At 44.2% G+C, this 17,449-nt stretch overlaps 2 protein-coding genes and 1 long non-coding RNA gene across 3 annotated transcripts; all 3 read right to left on the bottom strand.

The window, feature by feature from the left end:
• Positions 1-460: 460 nt before the first annotated feature.
• On the bottom strand, positions 461-5,863 carry tnfrsf1a (tumor necrosis factor receptor superfamily, member 1a). The gene is made up of 9 exons (XM_067238241.1): positions 5,712-5,863; positions 5,139-5,241; positions 4,881-5,031; positions 4,478-4,603; positions 4,028-4,151; positions 3,542-3,609; positions 3,045-3,220; positions 2,684-2,786; positions 461-1,784 (listed from the first exon to the last, which is right to left on the bottom strand). The coding sequence occupies exons 2-9, from the start codon at positions 5,199-5,201 to the stop codon at positions 1,450-1,452; spliced, it is 1,146 nt and encodes a 381-aa protein (XP_067094342.1). The 5' UTR covers positions 5,202-5,241; positions 5,712-5,863; the 3' UTR covers positions 461-1,449.
• A 5,800-nt stretch (positions 5,864-11,663) lies between these two features.
• On the bottom strand, positions 11,664-16,621 carry si:dkey-260g12.1 (uncharacterized). The gene is made up of 9 exons (XM_067238499.1): positions 16,617-16,621; positions 15,342-15,452; positions 14,877-15,020; positions 14,353-14,392; positions 14,124-14,188; positions 13,552-13,665; positions 13,067-13,086; positions 12,851-12,947; positions 11,664-12,446 (listed from the first exon to the last, which is right to left on the bottom strand). Exons 3-9 carry the CDS (start codon positions 15,010-15,012, stop codon positions 12,181-12,183), a joined length of 738 nt encoding a protein of 245 aa, XP_067094600.1. The 5' UTR covers positions 15,013-15,020; positions 15,342-15,452; positions 16,617-16,621; the 3' UTR covers positions 11,664-12,180.
• Positions 16,622-16,647: 26 nt separating this feature from the next.
• On the bottom strand, positions 16,648-17,265 carry LOC136944651 (uncharacterized). The gene is made up of 3 exons (XR_010876778.1): positions 17,174-17,265; positions 16,900-17,010; positions 16,648-16,680 (listed from the first exon to the last, which is right to left on the bottom strand). It is a non-coding gene; the product is annotated as an uncharacterized lncRNA (long non-coding RNA).
• Between the last annotated feature and the right edge of the window lie 184 nt (positions 17,266-17,449).

Genomic DNA, 17,449 nt, shown 5'->3' with positions numbered 1-17,449 from the left:
AGTGCCAGACTGACAAGACATTAAAGGCCAGCCAGCCAATTAGAAGCAGGCAGCAAGACTACATTTAGACATTACATTTAGATTTAGTCATTTAGCAGACGCTCTTATCCAGAGCGACTTACAGTAAGTACAGGGACATTCCCCCCGAGGCAAGTAGGATGAAGTGCCTTGCCCAAGGACACAACGTCATTTGACACGGCCGGGAATCGAACTGGCAACCTTCTGATTACTAGCCCGATTCCCTAACTGCTCAGCCACCTGACAACACACAGACAACGAATGAGAACAGAAAAAAATCGTCATGATGAAAACAATGTGAAAGGAAAAGACACGGATCTGATGGCGAGGAATGTGGAACGACAACAAAGCCTGAGGTTAGACACACCATCACTCACTCATAAACACAGTTATACACACACAAACACACACACTATGCAGATACCATGAGACAGAGGCAGCATTAATTATAGTTGTGATGTTTATTACTGTCCACTGGCACACAGGAAATGACTTCATAAAAAACATTGCCAACAGCTTGTGCCACCTACTTATCTACATACGGATACTGGAATGTGATAAAGTGTAAATAATTTGATCAATCACAGAGCACTAACAGCAGGATATATACTACTAAACAGAATATAAAATAAAATATAAAAATGGAAAGATACTATATGGTCCTAGGAAGGCAGAAGAAGATACTGAGCAGAAATAAACAAACATAACTTTGACAGCAAGCTGTGGTAGCATAAAATGTGCATTACAAGTATGTGTTAGTGTGATTCACAAGATACAATTACACACCAAGATGAATATCCCCATAGATTCCATCACAATGCCCTCATCCCAACCAAACAATTCCAAGTCCAACCACAAACATGACTGGAACTTGGTTCAACGGTTAAGACAAAAGGTAAGGCAGTGACAATACAGATGTTAAAACATTTTGACATAGACATCATGACATCATGATACGCATCTTCTAGCTTAATTCGAAGCATTTACATTTACATTTAGTCATTTAGCAGACGCTCTTATCCAGAGCGACTTACAGTAAGTACAGGGACATTCCCCCGAGGCAAGTAGGGTGAAGTGCCTTGCCCAAGGACACAACATCATCTGGCACGGCCGGGAATCGAACTGGCAACCTTCTGATTACAAGCCCGCTTCCCTAACCGCTGAGCCACCTGAAGCCCCTCATCAATAATGCCATCATAAAAACCTCTCTCTGAATAAACTGAGTGTAACCGAATATTACTTTGACTATAGAAGCACTTCACAACCCACATCTGTATTACAAGATGAAGGGTGAAATTGTTTAATTTACGTTCCCAGTTCGAGCACCATGTTAGTGTGTGTGTATATGTGTGTTTCTGTGTTCAGTAGTATGTATGCTTGTGTGTGTGTGTGTGTGAGCGTGCGTGTGTGTGTGTGAATGTGTGTGTGTGTCTACTGAACCCTGAACTTTTCCTCCAGCTCCTCTGCCACCCCGCCCAGGTCCATCTCCCTCAGATTTTCCAGCAGGTCCTGCAGTAAAGCGCGTGGCAGAACCCCTCGCCCCGTCCCTCCCCTGGCCACGCCCCTGGCCACGCCCCTGGCCTCGGCCCCGCCCCTGGCCCCGCCCTCGGCCCACAGCTTTAACATCTGGTAGTTGGCCTCCTGGATGGAGCGGTAGTCCACCTCGGCCCCCTCGATTTCCCTCTCGCTCACGCCCAGAGATCGCACCAGCTGTTTCACGTGTCGCACAGACACCAGGTCCAGCACTGAGTAGATCACCTGCTGAACTGGAGGGGGAGAAAGGTAGAGGGAGACAGGTAGAGGGAGAAAGGTAGGGGGAGAAAGGTAGAGGGAGAAAGGTAGGGGGCGAAAGGTAGAGGGAGAAAGGTAGGGGGAGAAAGGTAGGGGGAGAAAGGTAGAGGGAGAAAGGTAGGGGGAGAAAGGTAGAGGGAGACAGGTAGGGGGAGAAAGGTAGAGGGAGAAAGGTAGGGGGAGAAAGGTAGGGGGCGAAAGGTAGAGGGAGAAAGGTAGGGGGAGAAAGGTAGGGGGAGAAAGGTAGAGGGAGAAAGGTAGGGGGAGAAAGGTAGGGGGAGAAAGGTAGAGGGAGAAAGGTAGGGGGAGAAAGGTAGGGGGAGAAAGGTAGAGGGAGAAAGGTAGAGGGAGAAAGGTAGGGGGAGAAAGGTAGGGGGAGAAAGGTAGGGGGAGAAAGGTAGAGGGAGACAGGTAGGGGGAGAAAGGTAGAGGGAGAAAGGTAGAGGGAGAAAGGTAGGGGGAGAAAGGTAGGGGGATAAAGGTAGGGGGAGAAAGGTAGGGGGAGAAAGGTAGGGGGAGAAAGGTAGGGGGAGAAAGGTAGGGGGAGAAAGGTAGAGGGAGACAGGTAGGGGGAGAAAGGTAGGGGGAGAAAGGTAGAGGGAGAAAGGTAGAGGGAGAAAGGTAGGGGGAGAAAGGTAGGGGGAGAAAGGTAGGGGGAGAAAGGTAGGGGGAGAGAGATACAGGAGAGACAAAGGGATGGATGAGAGATATGGGGATGGATGGATGAGCGATAAAGGGTGGATGTATGAGAGAAAGGGGGATGGATGGATGAGGGTTCATTCCACAAATACATTTCACCATTTCCTCAAAAGCAAGGCAAACAAACAGTTACACACTTCACACACCCATCACACACACACACACACACACTTACTCTTGATCTCCTTGGGAACACAGTCAGGTAGGTCTGACTCACACTCTTGGGTTGGTACAGCCAGATTCTGCCTTTCTGGACATTCAGGGTCGGGGATCAAGCTCTGCACACAGACAGGAGAAACATACAAATTCAGCGCTTCATACACTAGTTTATATATACTGTTTATATATATTATTTGTTTTGGTCTTCTGTATTTGTGCGGCAGTATAAAAATGCAATTTTGTGAAAACATTTGTTTAGTCATTTCATTATTTCATAAAATGTCTTTGCTTTACTTTAAATAATTGAATTACAAATAAAAAAATGTTTAACATCAAAATATACAAAATCGAATATAAACTGTATTGGTCAGCCTTACTTTAGTGGAGTCCCGAGAGTTAGACTCTGAGGAAGAGGCGGAACCATCGTTCCTTAATCTCATTTTCCTCTTCACACTCTTTTTGGTTGCTAGGTAGGTTACGAGGCTTATGACCCCAAGCAGGGCGATGCAGCACGCAACCACTACGGGCAGCACAATATCAACATTCTCCGGAGCTGGGTGGGGAAGCAGAGAGGAACATATTTAGGTGACTGGTGAAACTGAACTGTACGTTGACATGGCAACTACATTTTTTCTTCTTCCATTTTGATTACAATCATTGAAATCTGCGGATGTCATGAGGGCAGGAATCCACAACTGATTGGCACTCCTACAGAAGTATGAGCAGGCTGTTCGAAAAAACCAAGGTTCTGAGAAGGTTATTAAGTGACCCTTCCTGAGAGGCAAAAGAGTGTTTCTCACCAAAAGCAATCAAAAGGCGAATACTGTTGCCCAGGCAGAGGAAAATTTAGTGTTTTTAACCTAAACAGACTCACGTTTTGTGGGTTCCGGTTCGATGGGAGGAGAACCTGGGGCACAAAGGTCGTCACACCCGGGCCTACAGCTGAGGAAACAGGAAATGTTTTGAGGAGGAAATGATTCACAATTGAGAGCCTGCTTCTGAAGAAGTGATAATCATGAATAATTGTGTCATCAAACACTGATGAAAAGTATTAAATAATGGTCAACAATCTAACCTGGGCCAGGAGAGCTACAAAGAGTGTAGAATTTTAGCTTAAAGCAAATTTCCAATTACATAGTATCTGTCCAGAACAAAGGTTTTTAGTTCAGTAGAATGGATTAAACAGAAAAACTGTAACAGCTGACAACTTCTGCTCTTTAAGTACAAAAAAGTTAACTACAAAAGCGTGCACAACTTTTCTTCCAACTTTGTTTTCCTGACTCTAAAGAACGGAGCAGGTTTTCTTGATTAGGGATACAAACCCCCCCCAAAAAGCTGCAGTCCCCTCACATATACTCACATCTTACACTCCAGGCATTCGTGTGTCTGGGAGTCGATGACGTTTCTGTAGTAACCCTTGACACAGCGACACTCTCTGTCCATGTATATTGTGCATGGTGACACCTCTTCCTCAAAATCTGAAGCTACATGAGAGAGAGGGGGGGGGGGGGGGGTCAGTCAAGGAACTTGACTGACTTAGTCATTTAGCAGACGCTCTTATCCAAAGCGACTTACAGTAAGTACAGGGACATTCCCCCCGAGGCAAGTAGGGTGAAGTGCCTTGCCCAAGGACACAACGTCATTTTGCACGGCCCGGAAATAGAACCGGCAACCTTCTGATTAATAGCCCGATTCCCTAATCGCTCAGCCATCTGACGCCGCTTATAGTGGAAACACAAACAAGGAATCTCCCAGTCGCTCCACTCAGCGGTGAAAGTGATAGGTGACAGATCACTGTGATGATAGATACCTCTGCAGACTCTGCAGCGTAAACAGTTGCGAAGAAAATTGCTCTTGGCCATGAAGGTTTCTTTTTCACATTGCTTGCATGAGGTCCTCCTGTTCCTCTCAGGACAATCCTCCAGCAGCTTCTTCCCTGGAAAACAAATTCAAGTTCAATCAACAGCAACAGAGGGCCCTTGTCACCATTTATAGCTATGTCGTTTGTTGAGTGTGTGGTGGAGCAGTATATAACATGTTTTGTGTTTCATGCAGTGTGGTGGAGCAGTATATAGCATGTTTTGTGTTTCATGCAGTGTGGTGGAGCAGTATATAGCATGTTTTGTGTTTCATGCAGTGTGGTGGAGCAGTATATAGCATGTTTCTATGTGTGGATGTGTGTCATGTAGATCAGTTGGACAGCAGCTGTTTACCTGGATGGCATTTGTTACAGCAGACTCCATTGTTGCTAATATATTCTCCAATGTCGCATTTATCCAGGTTCCCATGACTACTGTGGTTGCGCCCAATCAGGGCACCTTCAGAGGACGTTGTTGGTGCAGACAAGGCGTGGGCCAGCACGCACTGCATCATGGGACATGCAAAAACGTACACACGTTTCTTTTTAAGTACTTATTTTTTACATACTTTTAAATTAAAACGTCACGCCCGGTCACTTTTCTTTTTCTCACCAGCAAAAGCGTGAAGACCAGTAGCTTTTTCTTGCATTTGCCTCTCAAGACTGCTTTTTCCATACTGTAAGGTTGTTCTCAGGGTAACGCCATAACTTAACTCCTGCAGAAGTAGGGATTAAAGTGCCCCTGTCACACAGAGTAAACCATGGCTCAATACACTCATCCATTATATCCAAAATTGTGACTGCCACTTATTATTTATAAAAGCATGACAATCTTCAATGTTTATGTAAAATACCAGCTAGAGTCCTTTAGTCATTTAGTAGGGTTTAAAATACGCTATGAGCTTGCGAAATATCTTCTTCACTTCCCCTATGAGCATAATATGAGCATAAGCAGTTGACATTCTATAAAACACTTATCCTGTTTCTTTCAGTTTTAGTCTAATCAATAACATTTATTGAAAAATTATAGGATACAGATTACTCGAAAAGCAAAAAAACTGAAAAATAAGATAGCAATTTTTAGTTTCGATTCTTACACCCACTTCGCATTTTGACTCAGAATCCCGATATGAATCTACCACTTTCCCACAATGACAAGTGAAGAGTTACCGTCATTTTATCTTACCTTCCAAAGAAATTGGTTCCGGTCAAGTCTCTAAAATTACAATATGTGTTCATTTAGATCCGTGTATTTCTTTCAAGACGCGAAGCATTCAGTTCCTTTAAGTGAGTAGGCGGACTCAAACTGGAAACCAGGCTCGTCATGCGTGAAACACAGGCTATTGCTCCACACTTCCAGGGCATGTTATGCATTGAACTATGGGACAGCGCTGGTTGATTGTGTTGCAAGGTTCTTGCTGTCGCCATACGTGTTTGACATCCGTGAACTAATCAGAGACCCCTTGAATAATAATCCATAAACTTGTTTTTGAGAGATTTTGTGGAAATGGAATCTTTACTGTCGTGTATCTACAATTAAAGTATTACACTCCGAACCTCTTTGGCATTTTCCTCTTTATTTGCTAACGCAGTAAAATGAGCTCATCAACACAGGGGTAGTAAGGAAAGAAAAAAATAGAAGATAATAGAAAAGAATAGAAGAGAGGGCTCCAGGATTGCACGCAAGCATTTATACAGTTCTCGTCTATCCGATCAATATGCCAGGTCAGAGGTCATGGTATAACACATCAAACAAAATAAAGCAATAATTATTCCTCTGTGTATCTCCATACACTACAGAACCCATGGGAAGTACAGAGTAAAATCATCAGTTCCGACTTTGTGCCATCTTCTCATGTGACAGCTGCTTAGCAGAGCAGTTACAAGTACTTCCTACAGAAACCGCATCCTTTTCCACGCTTAAGGCTCTAACCAGGCACACACACAAACACACACACACACACACACACACACACACACACACACACACACAGAACCAAAAGGAATATTGGATTACAGCGAAAGCAACTTTTAAGTAACTAATGAAAACAGGCTACGAAGTCTGTAAAGAAACATCATCGTAGATTACTCATTTATCAGCTATTACAGTAATATGTTCTCTTTATGAGTAACCTATCGCTTGCAGAGCCACGAGAGGTGTGAGATGAGAGAAGGTGGTCTTATTGGTGCTGAGTGTGCGATGACACTTCAGTTCTTTGCAGGTCATGTTGCGAGGCTTCTTTGAAAATGAAGTTGGGAAAGAGAGTTAACCGCAATCATGACAGACGAGCAAACTAGCGGTGTTGAGTATTTTAAGCCACACACCCGCACTAAACTGTACATACTGAGCTTTTACAAACATAAAGCACATATGTTGCATAGACACATATTCACGTAACCTATTTGAAGCATTTTCTCAAAACAGAAATCCTGTCAAAGAATGGCTTCTTTGAAGTGTAACTCAGATCCAGACACAGCTGATTTGACTATCTGAGGCAGCTTACTGTAATAAAAAAAAGAACCGGATCAGAATGAGTGTGTTGTGGTATGTTAGTAAAAATATTTGTCATATGGCAGAGAGAGTAGTGACAGAAGTGTGAGAGAGAGAAAGACAAAAAAGTACTGACAGGCACAAAAGAGTGTCAGTAGATTTGTTTTGAAAGCTAAAAAACAGTAAGTTTTTGATGAAACGAGAGGAAAGCACTGACAGAAGTGGAAAGAGGGAGGAAAAGAGCGACCGGTAGAACGTGCAGCTCTGGGGGGCTCGTCGCCACACAGACGAAGATGTGAAAGATGAGGCCAGGTTCTAATGACTCATCCTTTGACATTTTATGAATAATCCCCTGACACAATCTGATCTGCTGCTCAGTCTCACTCAGAGGGGTCTCGGGTCACATCTCTCTCTTTCTCACGTTCATACTGCGCTACGGTAAGTCACTTTATCTTGGTTTTTCGCTCTAGCTTTGTATCTAAGAAGTAAAGGTGTTGAACTGGGCCTCGATAGCGTTAGGACATCGCAGGGACTGTGTACTTGAGGAGACCACGTGTCCATTTTCTTTGTACAAAACTCCCTCTTGTCAGTGAGATGCTCTGCTCTCACTCTAAGTGACTGTGGATTTTGAACACCACCAGGTTATGTACGATAGTAATATTAAAATGTTTTCATGAGCATCATAGCATCAATATTGACTGTATCCTTTTACTCTTGCTATTATTTTCAGATGGAGTTATGGTACATTAGTTTATCTGTGTTTCTGTGCCAACTGTCGGCTGTCCAATGTCTCAAATGTTCTGGGCAACAGTATTCCTGGCCATCGCTCAATCCCACTTTATGCTGTGACAAGTGTCCACCAGGTAAGCATAAAGAAATGTGTTGTGATATTTTTCATTTTTACTTGAACTGTAACTCGGTTGAAATCCATAATTTGGGTTGAACATCCTAGTTGAGAGGTTGATTGATAAAATAGTTAGCAATGGAACTAAAAAACACAAATAGATTATTAATGGGTTTCCTGTACCTTAATGTGTTCTTGGTAGCACCTTTTCTTATTGAGAGAGAGAAGTATATTGTGCTTTTAATCCATTCTGTAATTGAAGAGTCTATTGTGTCCTTTGCAGGTAAATACATGCTCAAACGTTGTGTAGCATCACAGAGGCAAGAAACCGTGTGTGGTTCCTGTCAAGATCTGTTCTACACAGAAACCTACAACACTAAGCAAGCCTGCGATATCTGCACACTGTGCACAGACGGTGAGTGTATGAGTGTGTGTATGAGTGTGTGTCTGAGTGTGTGTATGAGTGTGTGTATGAGTGTGTGTGTGCCCATGCGCACACACGCGTACGTGAATGTGTCGTCCGTTTATGAGTTTTCTGGGTGTGACTGTGAACGATTAGCTGTGAAGTGAGACAAACCAGTAAGGTTCGAATTGAGACATGTCGGTCTTCTCAGATGTTTCCTTTGCTAACTGTCTCTCAAAGGTGTCTCCAGGTCATCCTCCATTCAGAGAACAAAGCTGGTAAAAACACAAGTGTGCTGAAGGGATTTCCCCTGTCATCCAGTCATGGTGGGATACAGTCAGAGAGAGAAGGGGGGGCACAGATAAACAGATACAAACTGATTAACTGACTCACCAAGCTAGGAAGTAAAGAGAGCTTGCTGGCACAACAACCATGGTTGTCTGCCAGTGGGGATTGGGGGGGAGGGCAAGGGGCTGTGCGCGTGGGTTGCAGACACGCACCTTAATAGTTGTGGTGGAAGACGACCTCGCAGTGGCAGAAAAACATCGGAAATAAATACAGATGTCACTGTGTTGTTGTCAGAGACGTTATCTGCCTCAAAAGTACAAAAACAAGAGAATAAGTCATCTTTAAATGTCAATGAGCAGAGGGAAAACACACAAGGTCAAAAAGAGAGACAGTTGAGGGTGGTTGAATCACATAGCCACAAACTCACTGTGGAAGTTTTTATTTTTTATTTTACTGTTGTTAATCACCTGGGAGATGTATTGTGATGATATTGTGCATAACATCACACACACACACTCACACATGTTATCTGTTTTTTAACAATGTTTTTTTTTTCTTCTTCTTCCATAGACTTAGTGTATGAGTCCAAGTGCTCGACCAGTCGTAATGCTGAGTGTACATGTCAGGAAGGATACCAGTGCAGACAAAAGCCCTGCCAAAGTTGTGATCCCCTCCCCAGCCAGCCGACAACCAATCACACACCTGCTGACGCAGGTACTGAAGACTAGTTCAGCACACACAATCATTACAACATTAGAACTACCAAACATCCACTAGTGTACCAAATGCTGGGAAGGGCTTCCAAGCATTAGTACAAGTCTTACCAAACGTTCATAAGCATGAACAAATGTTATCTCAGGATTTCTAAGCATTGAATGCATGAATGCATGAATACACATGCACACAAACATACACCCAAACATGTAACAACCCGCAGATAGACGACCAACCAGTCACAACACAGTAATTAACATTTCATTGTTGAGTCACAGGCCTCTAGTTACATGTTGAAACCACACACACAGCGATAGCATCTCCGACTTCTCTGAAGGAGACATTACTGCGAGGTGGTCACCATGGTAACATCCTCCCTTCTCTCTCCTCGTTTTGGACCACAGTGCTCCACCTTTCTGAGACCATTTACACACCCACTCCTGTGCCTATCACTACACCTGGAACTGGGCTAGCCACGAAACCAAGAGGAAGTAAGGACACTACTGATTAGCGGCGCCCTCTGGGATGTACGTGTACTGTGAAGGAGAAGGACAGCAACAACCTCAGCTGTAGGGCAAACGCATCCCGTTTACTTTCACGAAATAACAGTTTGTTATTCTTTCCCCCCCCCCACACCCGTTTCTCTCTCTCGCCCATTACTCTGCCTCTCTCCAAACAACAGATGACAGCACGTGGATCCTCGTTTGCGGTCTCCTGTCCTGCGTAAGCGCAGGGCTCCTGCTAACTGTATGCATACAGTTGCACAAACGTAAACTACCCTGGATCAGAACTACAAACAGTCAGTATTATCCGTTTATATCTGACTGATGACATCGCTACAGCGCATGTATGTCTGAGTATCTGTGGGGCGAGCACTTATTGTTTTCTCATTGGTCCATCAGGGTGCTGGGCTCTGAAAAAGACAACTCTAGCTCATCCAGTGACACAGGAAGAGGATGTACCCATGCCAATCCAGGAAGTGCACTGGAAGACTGAGACAGAAATCTGATTGGAAAGTAGGCTGTCATGACAACATTGGACCAGGCTATGGATTAACTGGATATACTGACATTACCTGACACAGGGACCAAAAAAGTATTGTGAATTGGGGTAATCTGGGACATTGGGTAATGTAGGCACCTAAACTCCAGAGTGTTTTCTTCCCTGCTATAACAAGTTCTGTGTCTAGTCCACAGAACTTTGACTCTAGGTTTAGCATGGATGTTATGTGACTGAAATAACAAAACGTGACTGGGTGTGGTGTCACAGAAAGGGTCAGGGCACTAGTCAATGAGGAAGTTCCGATGAGAAAATGCATGTAAAAAATGCAGATTACCCGAATTCACCCAACATAAACATTCAAGTTCATCAGGTCTATAGAGTTCAGTACCAACGTGTGGAGTTCAATCAAACCAAAGTCATTGGTTTGTCGATGGTGGGTCATAATGATGACCCACCATCGACAAACCAATGACTTGTTGCGACAACTTTACATCATACAAAAATAAAGTAGAGCATTTTATTGTAACCGTCGGGCTGTCTCAGACCCCCCACAGCACAAAGGTTAAAATAAAATCCTTTTTATTTGTTTTTGTATTGGGTAAAGTTGTCCCAACGCAACGATGGGTCGTTGTGACCCGAAGGCAGCACAAGGGTTAAAGTGTTTTTCTTAATGTATATATCCGACCGTCTATGATATTGTGTTCATCAGCGAAGATGACAATCCTACGAGAGAGGGCTCTGATCTGGTATCCAGTTGCGAAGGTTTCTCTCGTGTATGTCATAAGTCAGCATCTCTCAATCTTTGTTCAGAAGAGCAGCAAACATGGAGCGTAGGAGACGACATCTGCTTTGAAGTTAGACTTTAGCATTTGATGTGACCTCTGATAAAACGTGGGTGGATGTGCAGACGAGACAGAAAGAGAGCAAAAAAGAGTCAGATTGAAAATGTCTACTGTATGTAAGTTATACTTACTGTATATAGAACTAGGACTGTGGATCAAAGAGTTTATCATGTAAGGATGTGAAACCCAGCACATGGCTGCTTACATGTTCAGTACATGTTGAAGTTGAAGATGTTTTATGTCTTTTAATCTGTATGATCTATTCTAATTGTAATTTCTTTAACTACATGCTCTTCTGGTTCTACCCATTGGCACTTATTTGCTTTTAACAATGTATGCTTCATGTTTTGGCTACCCGCAATGTTTTGAATCTCGTTGTTTATGATCATTGACCTATGCACTTTTTGTAAAGCTCTTTCTTGTAAGTCGCTTTGGATAAAAGCATCTGCTAAATGAATAAATGTAAAAAGTATGCTTTTCCCCTCATCTGCTAACAGCTACTGATTGCGTGTTTTTTTCCTAAGTAAATTCCTGCTTTGTGGTAGTGTTAATGATTTTATTCAAAACCTTCACCATCACTTGTATTTTATTATCAAATACATGCAGTTTTACAAAAACAGTTTCAGAGTTGTTATTGACTTGAACAAGCCACAGCTGCCTTACTCTTCAAACTAACGGTACAGTACATTGACATATCCAAAAAGAGGCTCATAAATAACATTACAAACTGACCACATTCAAAATGAGCAAATAAAGGACACATGCGACACATCAACTAACGTTTCGATTACACATCTTACAATTCTATATAACTCTTTAGGAGTTTAAACCGTAACATCTTTGTTTAGGTTGTTTGACCATCTTCAGAACCATGCACCAGATCACTTCTGGATGTCCACTCACCAGTGTGTGTTCCAAACCCAATCTGCTGGATCCTGAACACACAACACATGGTCGTCCTGAATAGCATACCACAGTGATCATTGTTGTGTTATTTCCCCACAAGCTTAATGTTCAACATGAGCGACGAAAGGTCCTACATCAGTTCAGCGAGACGTAAACAGTCCTCGCTCATAGCGACTCCTCTTTGGAAACGTGACAGTCCTTCCCTTGTTCCTGAGAAGGGACAAACACAGCGCCCGTCTCTCCGTCCACCTCCTGCTGGGAGAGGTGGACATCAGTTGACGACGCCGCGCGGTTCTGGAAGCCTCTCCCTTCCTCCTCATCCCTGTCGTTCCGTTCCTCCTTCCTCTCCACTCCCGCCACCTCCCCCTGACCCGTGAATTGATTCAGAAGACTGAAGATCACAGTTCCGGCACTGTGCACATGGACTGGGCCTGAGAGAGAGAGAGAGAGAGAGAGAGAGAGAGAGAGAGAGAGAGAGAGAGAGAGAGAGGGAGGGAGAGGGAGAGAGAGAGAGAGAGAGAGAGAGAGAGAGAGCGAGAGGGAGAGAGAGCGAGAGAGAGAGAGAGAGAGAGAGAGAGAGAGAGAGAGAGAGAGAGAGAGAGAGAGAGAGAGAGAGAGGGAATGAGTGAAAGGAAATGAGAAAGGATGCCCGTTCAGCACGTACGTTATCATGTTACGTGTGTAAGAATCACCCCGTGACATGACAGAATTATGACAATAGTGTGTTATGAAAAACATAACATAAGTTCTTGTAAAAAAAAATAGCCCTTTTTGTCAAGCTGAAAGATACATTTGAAGGGAATTTGTACGTATTTTTATATATCTTTTTCAGTACCTAGATTAGCAGCAGTTAGTGGGTGTGGTAGCAATCCGACCGGCTCCTTTGTCTGCTGTTGGCCTGGGGCTTTTTTGGGGGAACCATCCTTCACACCCTTAACAACAAGTAAGAACAAGAAACTGTAAACCTTCATTCTGTTGGCTCCATAAATATCCGTAAATATGAGAGTCTCTGTGAACGGTGTGTAAAACGTTGCGATGGCTGTGAGCCTACCTCGTTACACAGCTGGAGAACTGGAAAACAACAGCAGATGAAAAGTCATCAGTCAAACTGGTAATACTATGTTCTCTTCATGGGAATTTTGCTTATTCATTAATGATTCATCGATAATTGAGATGTGTCATTTGACTGTGTCGAGGGAGCGAGCAATGTCAGAATGTCTTGTGTTGTTATTCAGCTGAGTTGTTTCGGCTGTAAGGCTGACTTATCATATGATTACTGCAACAAGCATCAACAAGTAGATCGCTGTTTGTTCAAACTGACATGCTTGTGAGAGTAGCAGCACTGTGTAAGAATGAAAAACATACCACAACAAAGAAGTGCTTTGACCTTAAAGAGTCTAGTGTCATGGCCAGGAATCACTTTCACCTTCTATGAAAGTGTTTAAACTTATCTTAGATCTGACTCCAAATGGCATGTGCCTGTTCACAATGTACAAAGTACATTTGACCGAGACTGGAGTCTCTTCAAATCCTCACCATGTTTGAAACAAGCTTCGTCTCCTTGGCGACGGATACAGAAGAGAAGTAGAAGAGCCAGAATTCCAATGGTTACTACCGGACACAAAACGGCCAGAAGAGTGTTGCTGTTCTCTGGAGAAAAAGACACGGACAGAACACCTCAAGTTATGGAGATAGAAAGAACAAGAGAGACAGACTGACAGACTGACAGACTGACAGACTGACAGACTGACAGACTGACAGACTGACAGACTGACTGACTGACTGACTGACTGACAGACTGACAGACTGACTGACTGACTGACAGACTGACAGGCATAGGCAGAGAGAGAGAGAAGAGAGAGAGAGAGAGAGAGAGAGAGAGAGAGAGAGAGAGAGAGAGAGAGAGAGAGAGAGACAGACAGACAGACAGACATACTGACAGACTGACAGGCATAGGCAGACAGACAGACAGACATACTGACAGGCATAGGCAGACAGACAGACAGACAGGCAGAGAGACAGACAGACAGACAGGCAGAGAGACAGACAGACAGGCAGAGAGACAGACAGGCAGAGAGACAGACAGGCAGAGAGACAGGGACACTCACCCGGTCTAACATGAATGCTGTCATGAGTGGAATTATCCACTGGAGTGGATACACCAGATTTACAACTGAGAATGATGAAGGTTTTGCACAGGCATATTTGAGTAAACAGCCATATGAAAAAGAGATTGAATATAGTTCTGCAACACAAAGATTCCAACTCTAAAAGTCTACAATGAAAGATAATTGGAGGAAGTGTACAAGAAGATATTTTACTTTGTACAATACTCACTTCGGAGGATTGCAAGGCAAAGGGGAAGTCATGCCATCTTCTGGGGAATTTCCCAAAGCAAAATAAGAAATGAAAAAAACAAAAACTGTAAAAAACACCCAATAGTGCAGTCTATGTAAAAACAAGGAGATCATGTGTTTGAAAGGGACCTGTTGAGCAGTTTACTACAATAGACAGCCTGTAAAAAGGCAAGTAAAACACATTGAGGCATCGTACCAATATGAAGTTTGTGCCTGACAAAGCAACAATACACACAAACTGAACAGACGTGCACATGAAATGTACACACTCACACACACCCACACAACTGCTTCACACACACACACACACACACACACACTAACACACACACACACTAACACACACACACTAACACACACACACTAACACTCACACACACACTAACACACACTAACACACACACACTAACACACACACACACACACACTAACACACACACACACACTAACACACACACACACACTAACACACACTAACACACACACACACACACTAACACACACCTCTGCTGGTTCGCTCGGGCTCTGGGCTCTTCTCACACTCTCTGCAGTCTCCAGGGTCTCCGCTCGTGCAGACGTAACCACGCCGACAGCGACACCTAACGTCCGCCTTGAGGCTGCACTTCTGCTCCTCCCACATGTTGCCGACTGTAAGAGAAAACACAGGTAGGGTCAGGGTCCTAATATGAAACTGATTCACAATCGCAGTGCAATGCAAATAATCTTTTAAAAGACAGCTCCCTATCCTACTGTCTGGAGTAGGCACACGTTTCTAGTTGTTTAAATGGTTGTTGGTTTGATTCCCGGCCGTGCATAATGACGTTGTGTCCTTGGGCAAGGCACTTCCCCCTACTTGCCTCGGGGAGAATGTCCCTGTACTTACTGTAAGTCGCTCTGGATAAGAGCGTCTGCTAAATGACTAAATGTAAATGAATGAGATCCGTGAGTGGCTGATTATGTGTGCTCTACCTTCTCTGCAGTCTCTGAAGCAGGGCAAACAGCTGCTCTCACAGTTCCAGTCCTTTGTGAAGGTCCCCTCCACGCAGGGAGAGCACTCTGTACACGACAACTGGTACTGGCCTGAGAGAGGGGGGGGGGGGGGGAGAGAGAGGAAGAGAGAGAGAGGAAGAGAGAGAGGAAGAGGTGGAGAGAGGAAGAGAGAGAGGAAGAGGTGGAGATAGGTAGGAATTAAGAAAGGTAGGTGGGATGGTGATAGATGTACGGACAGGAGTGGTAATGAAGGAAGCATAAAGCAGTGGAAGAACAAAGAGGTGCAAAAATGTACTTTACTTAGATAAAGTAGAGCAGTCGACTGCTGGCACACACACACACACACGTGCGCACGCACGCGCACACACACATTTAAGGGGCCGTTCTGTGTAGCAGCGAAACAGGAAGTTTGAAGTACGGGAAGCAGAGCTGCAGAGCGTCGACATGTCAGTATGCCTGGAGTGCATACTGTGCATACATAGTGCTTATGCAGGATGTGGTGGAGGACAGAGCCGTTAGTGCCAGACTCTCATCATGATCGGGTGGTGGTGGTGTGTATCCGTGTGTGTGTGTGTGTGTGTGTGTGTGTGTGTGTGTGTGCGTGTGTGTGTGTGTGTGTGTGTGTGCGTGTGTGGGTGTGTGTGTGTGTGTGCGTGTGGGGGTGTGTGTGTGCGTGTGTGGGTGTGTGTGTGTGTGTGCGTGTGTGGGTGTGTGTGTGTGTGTGTGTGTGTATCCGTGTGTGTGTGTGTGTGTGTGTGTATCCGTGTGTGTGTGTGTGTGTGTGTGTGTGTGTGTGTGTGTGTGTGTGCGTGTGTGGGTGTGTGTGTGTGTGTGTGTGGGTGACGGTAAGGACAATGATGACACAGGTGTGACACGGTTCTGTTATAGGAAGGATGTAGGAATGTGTGAGAAACATGAACATTTTCTTTTGTCTACAGATCTTTAACAACTGTTTACTATCAACTGCAGCTCAGTGGAAATGGAAGAAGGGACAATTTCACATTCTTGAATGAGTAATGATAGAGAAAACTTAGCATCTACTGATCTTATATGGCACTTTCAAAAGTGTATAATTACCAGATAAACATTTCTCATTTACTCATTTACAAGAAATGTTCACACTAACATCCCAAAAATGTATTATGTAGGGAATGATGAGTCTTGCTGACAGCTTATGAGAATACTATAAGAATACTTAAGAATAATATTATGTGTGAGAAAAGATTTGTGAACAAGGAAATAGGACAGACTTACCTGCCGGGCATTTTTTGCACATTGTTTGCATCTTCTCTCCATCCATACAATATCCACCACCATCCTGCCAACAGCACAGCAACATTGGGCTCAACATTAGCAGTATTTTCACTAGAGCCAGCCCATCGTAGGTGCCCCATGGTCCATAACACTGTCAGCTGAGTTTTCACTCATCTCAACTAATACTAGGGGGGGGGGGGGGGGGGGGGCGGGGGGGGGGTTAAGGATTGATTGATTTATTGATTGAATGCAGGGGTTGACCAGAAGAAGATAGTCACATTACCAGTGGAACAGAGGCCCCTCTGTGTGCAGAAAAAATCTGAGCCGCTACCAAGCACAGCAAGAATGCCATCCCAGAAACTGTTATTCGTTGTTCAGAATCTAAGAAGAAAAACTAAGACAGAAGAGGGTTAAGAGACCAATTCTTTACATGTCAAACCTTGCAGCTGCAGCAGCATTGGAATACGTTCTATAAGCAGTTCTTGGACTCCCTAACCCCACCCCCCTTACACAAAACAGGATGACATTTACAAACTAAACAAAAGTAATAGTCTTACCTTTCACACAATGTCTCTCTTTATCTTTCACTGACTCTCTCTGTCCACAGCTCACACTCGTATTCTAAGGTGTGTCTCCGCGACGCTGTCTTCCTCTCTGAGTTAGTTCAGCCCAGCCTGTCACTGTTTCCTTACCTGTGATCTTCTCTTCCGGTACCTCTCGCCCACAAGCCTGTACCGCCGCACCGCTATCCCCGTGTTCACAGGTTGATCAGACGCTGTCATTGAACCGTCATCGGTTCCGCAGTGACTAACAGTCAGGTGGCTGAGCGGTGA

The sequence above is a fragment of the Osmerus mordax genome, chromosome 6 (genome assembly GCF_038355195.1).
Source record: "Osmerus mordax isolate fOsmMor3 chromosome 6, fOsmMor3.pri, whole genome shotgun sequence".
Classification (NCBI taxonomy): Eukaryota; Metazoa; Chordata; class Actinopteri; order Osmeriformes; family Osmeridae; genus Osmerus; species Osmerus mordax.
The sequence above is the reverse complement of the archived record's forward strand: the minus strand, read 5'-3'. Positions and strand labels throughout refer to the sequence as shown.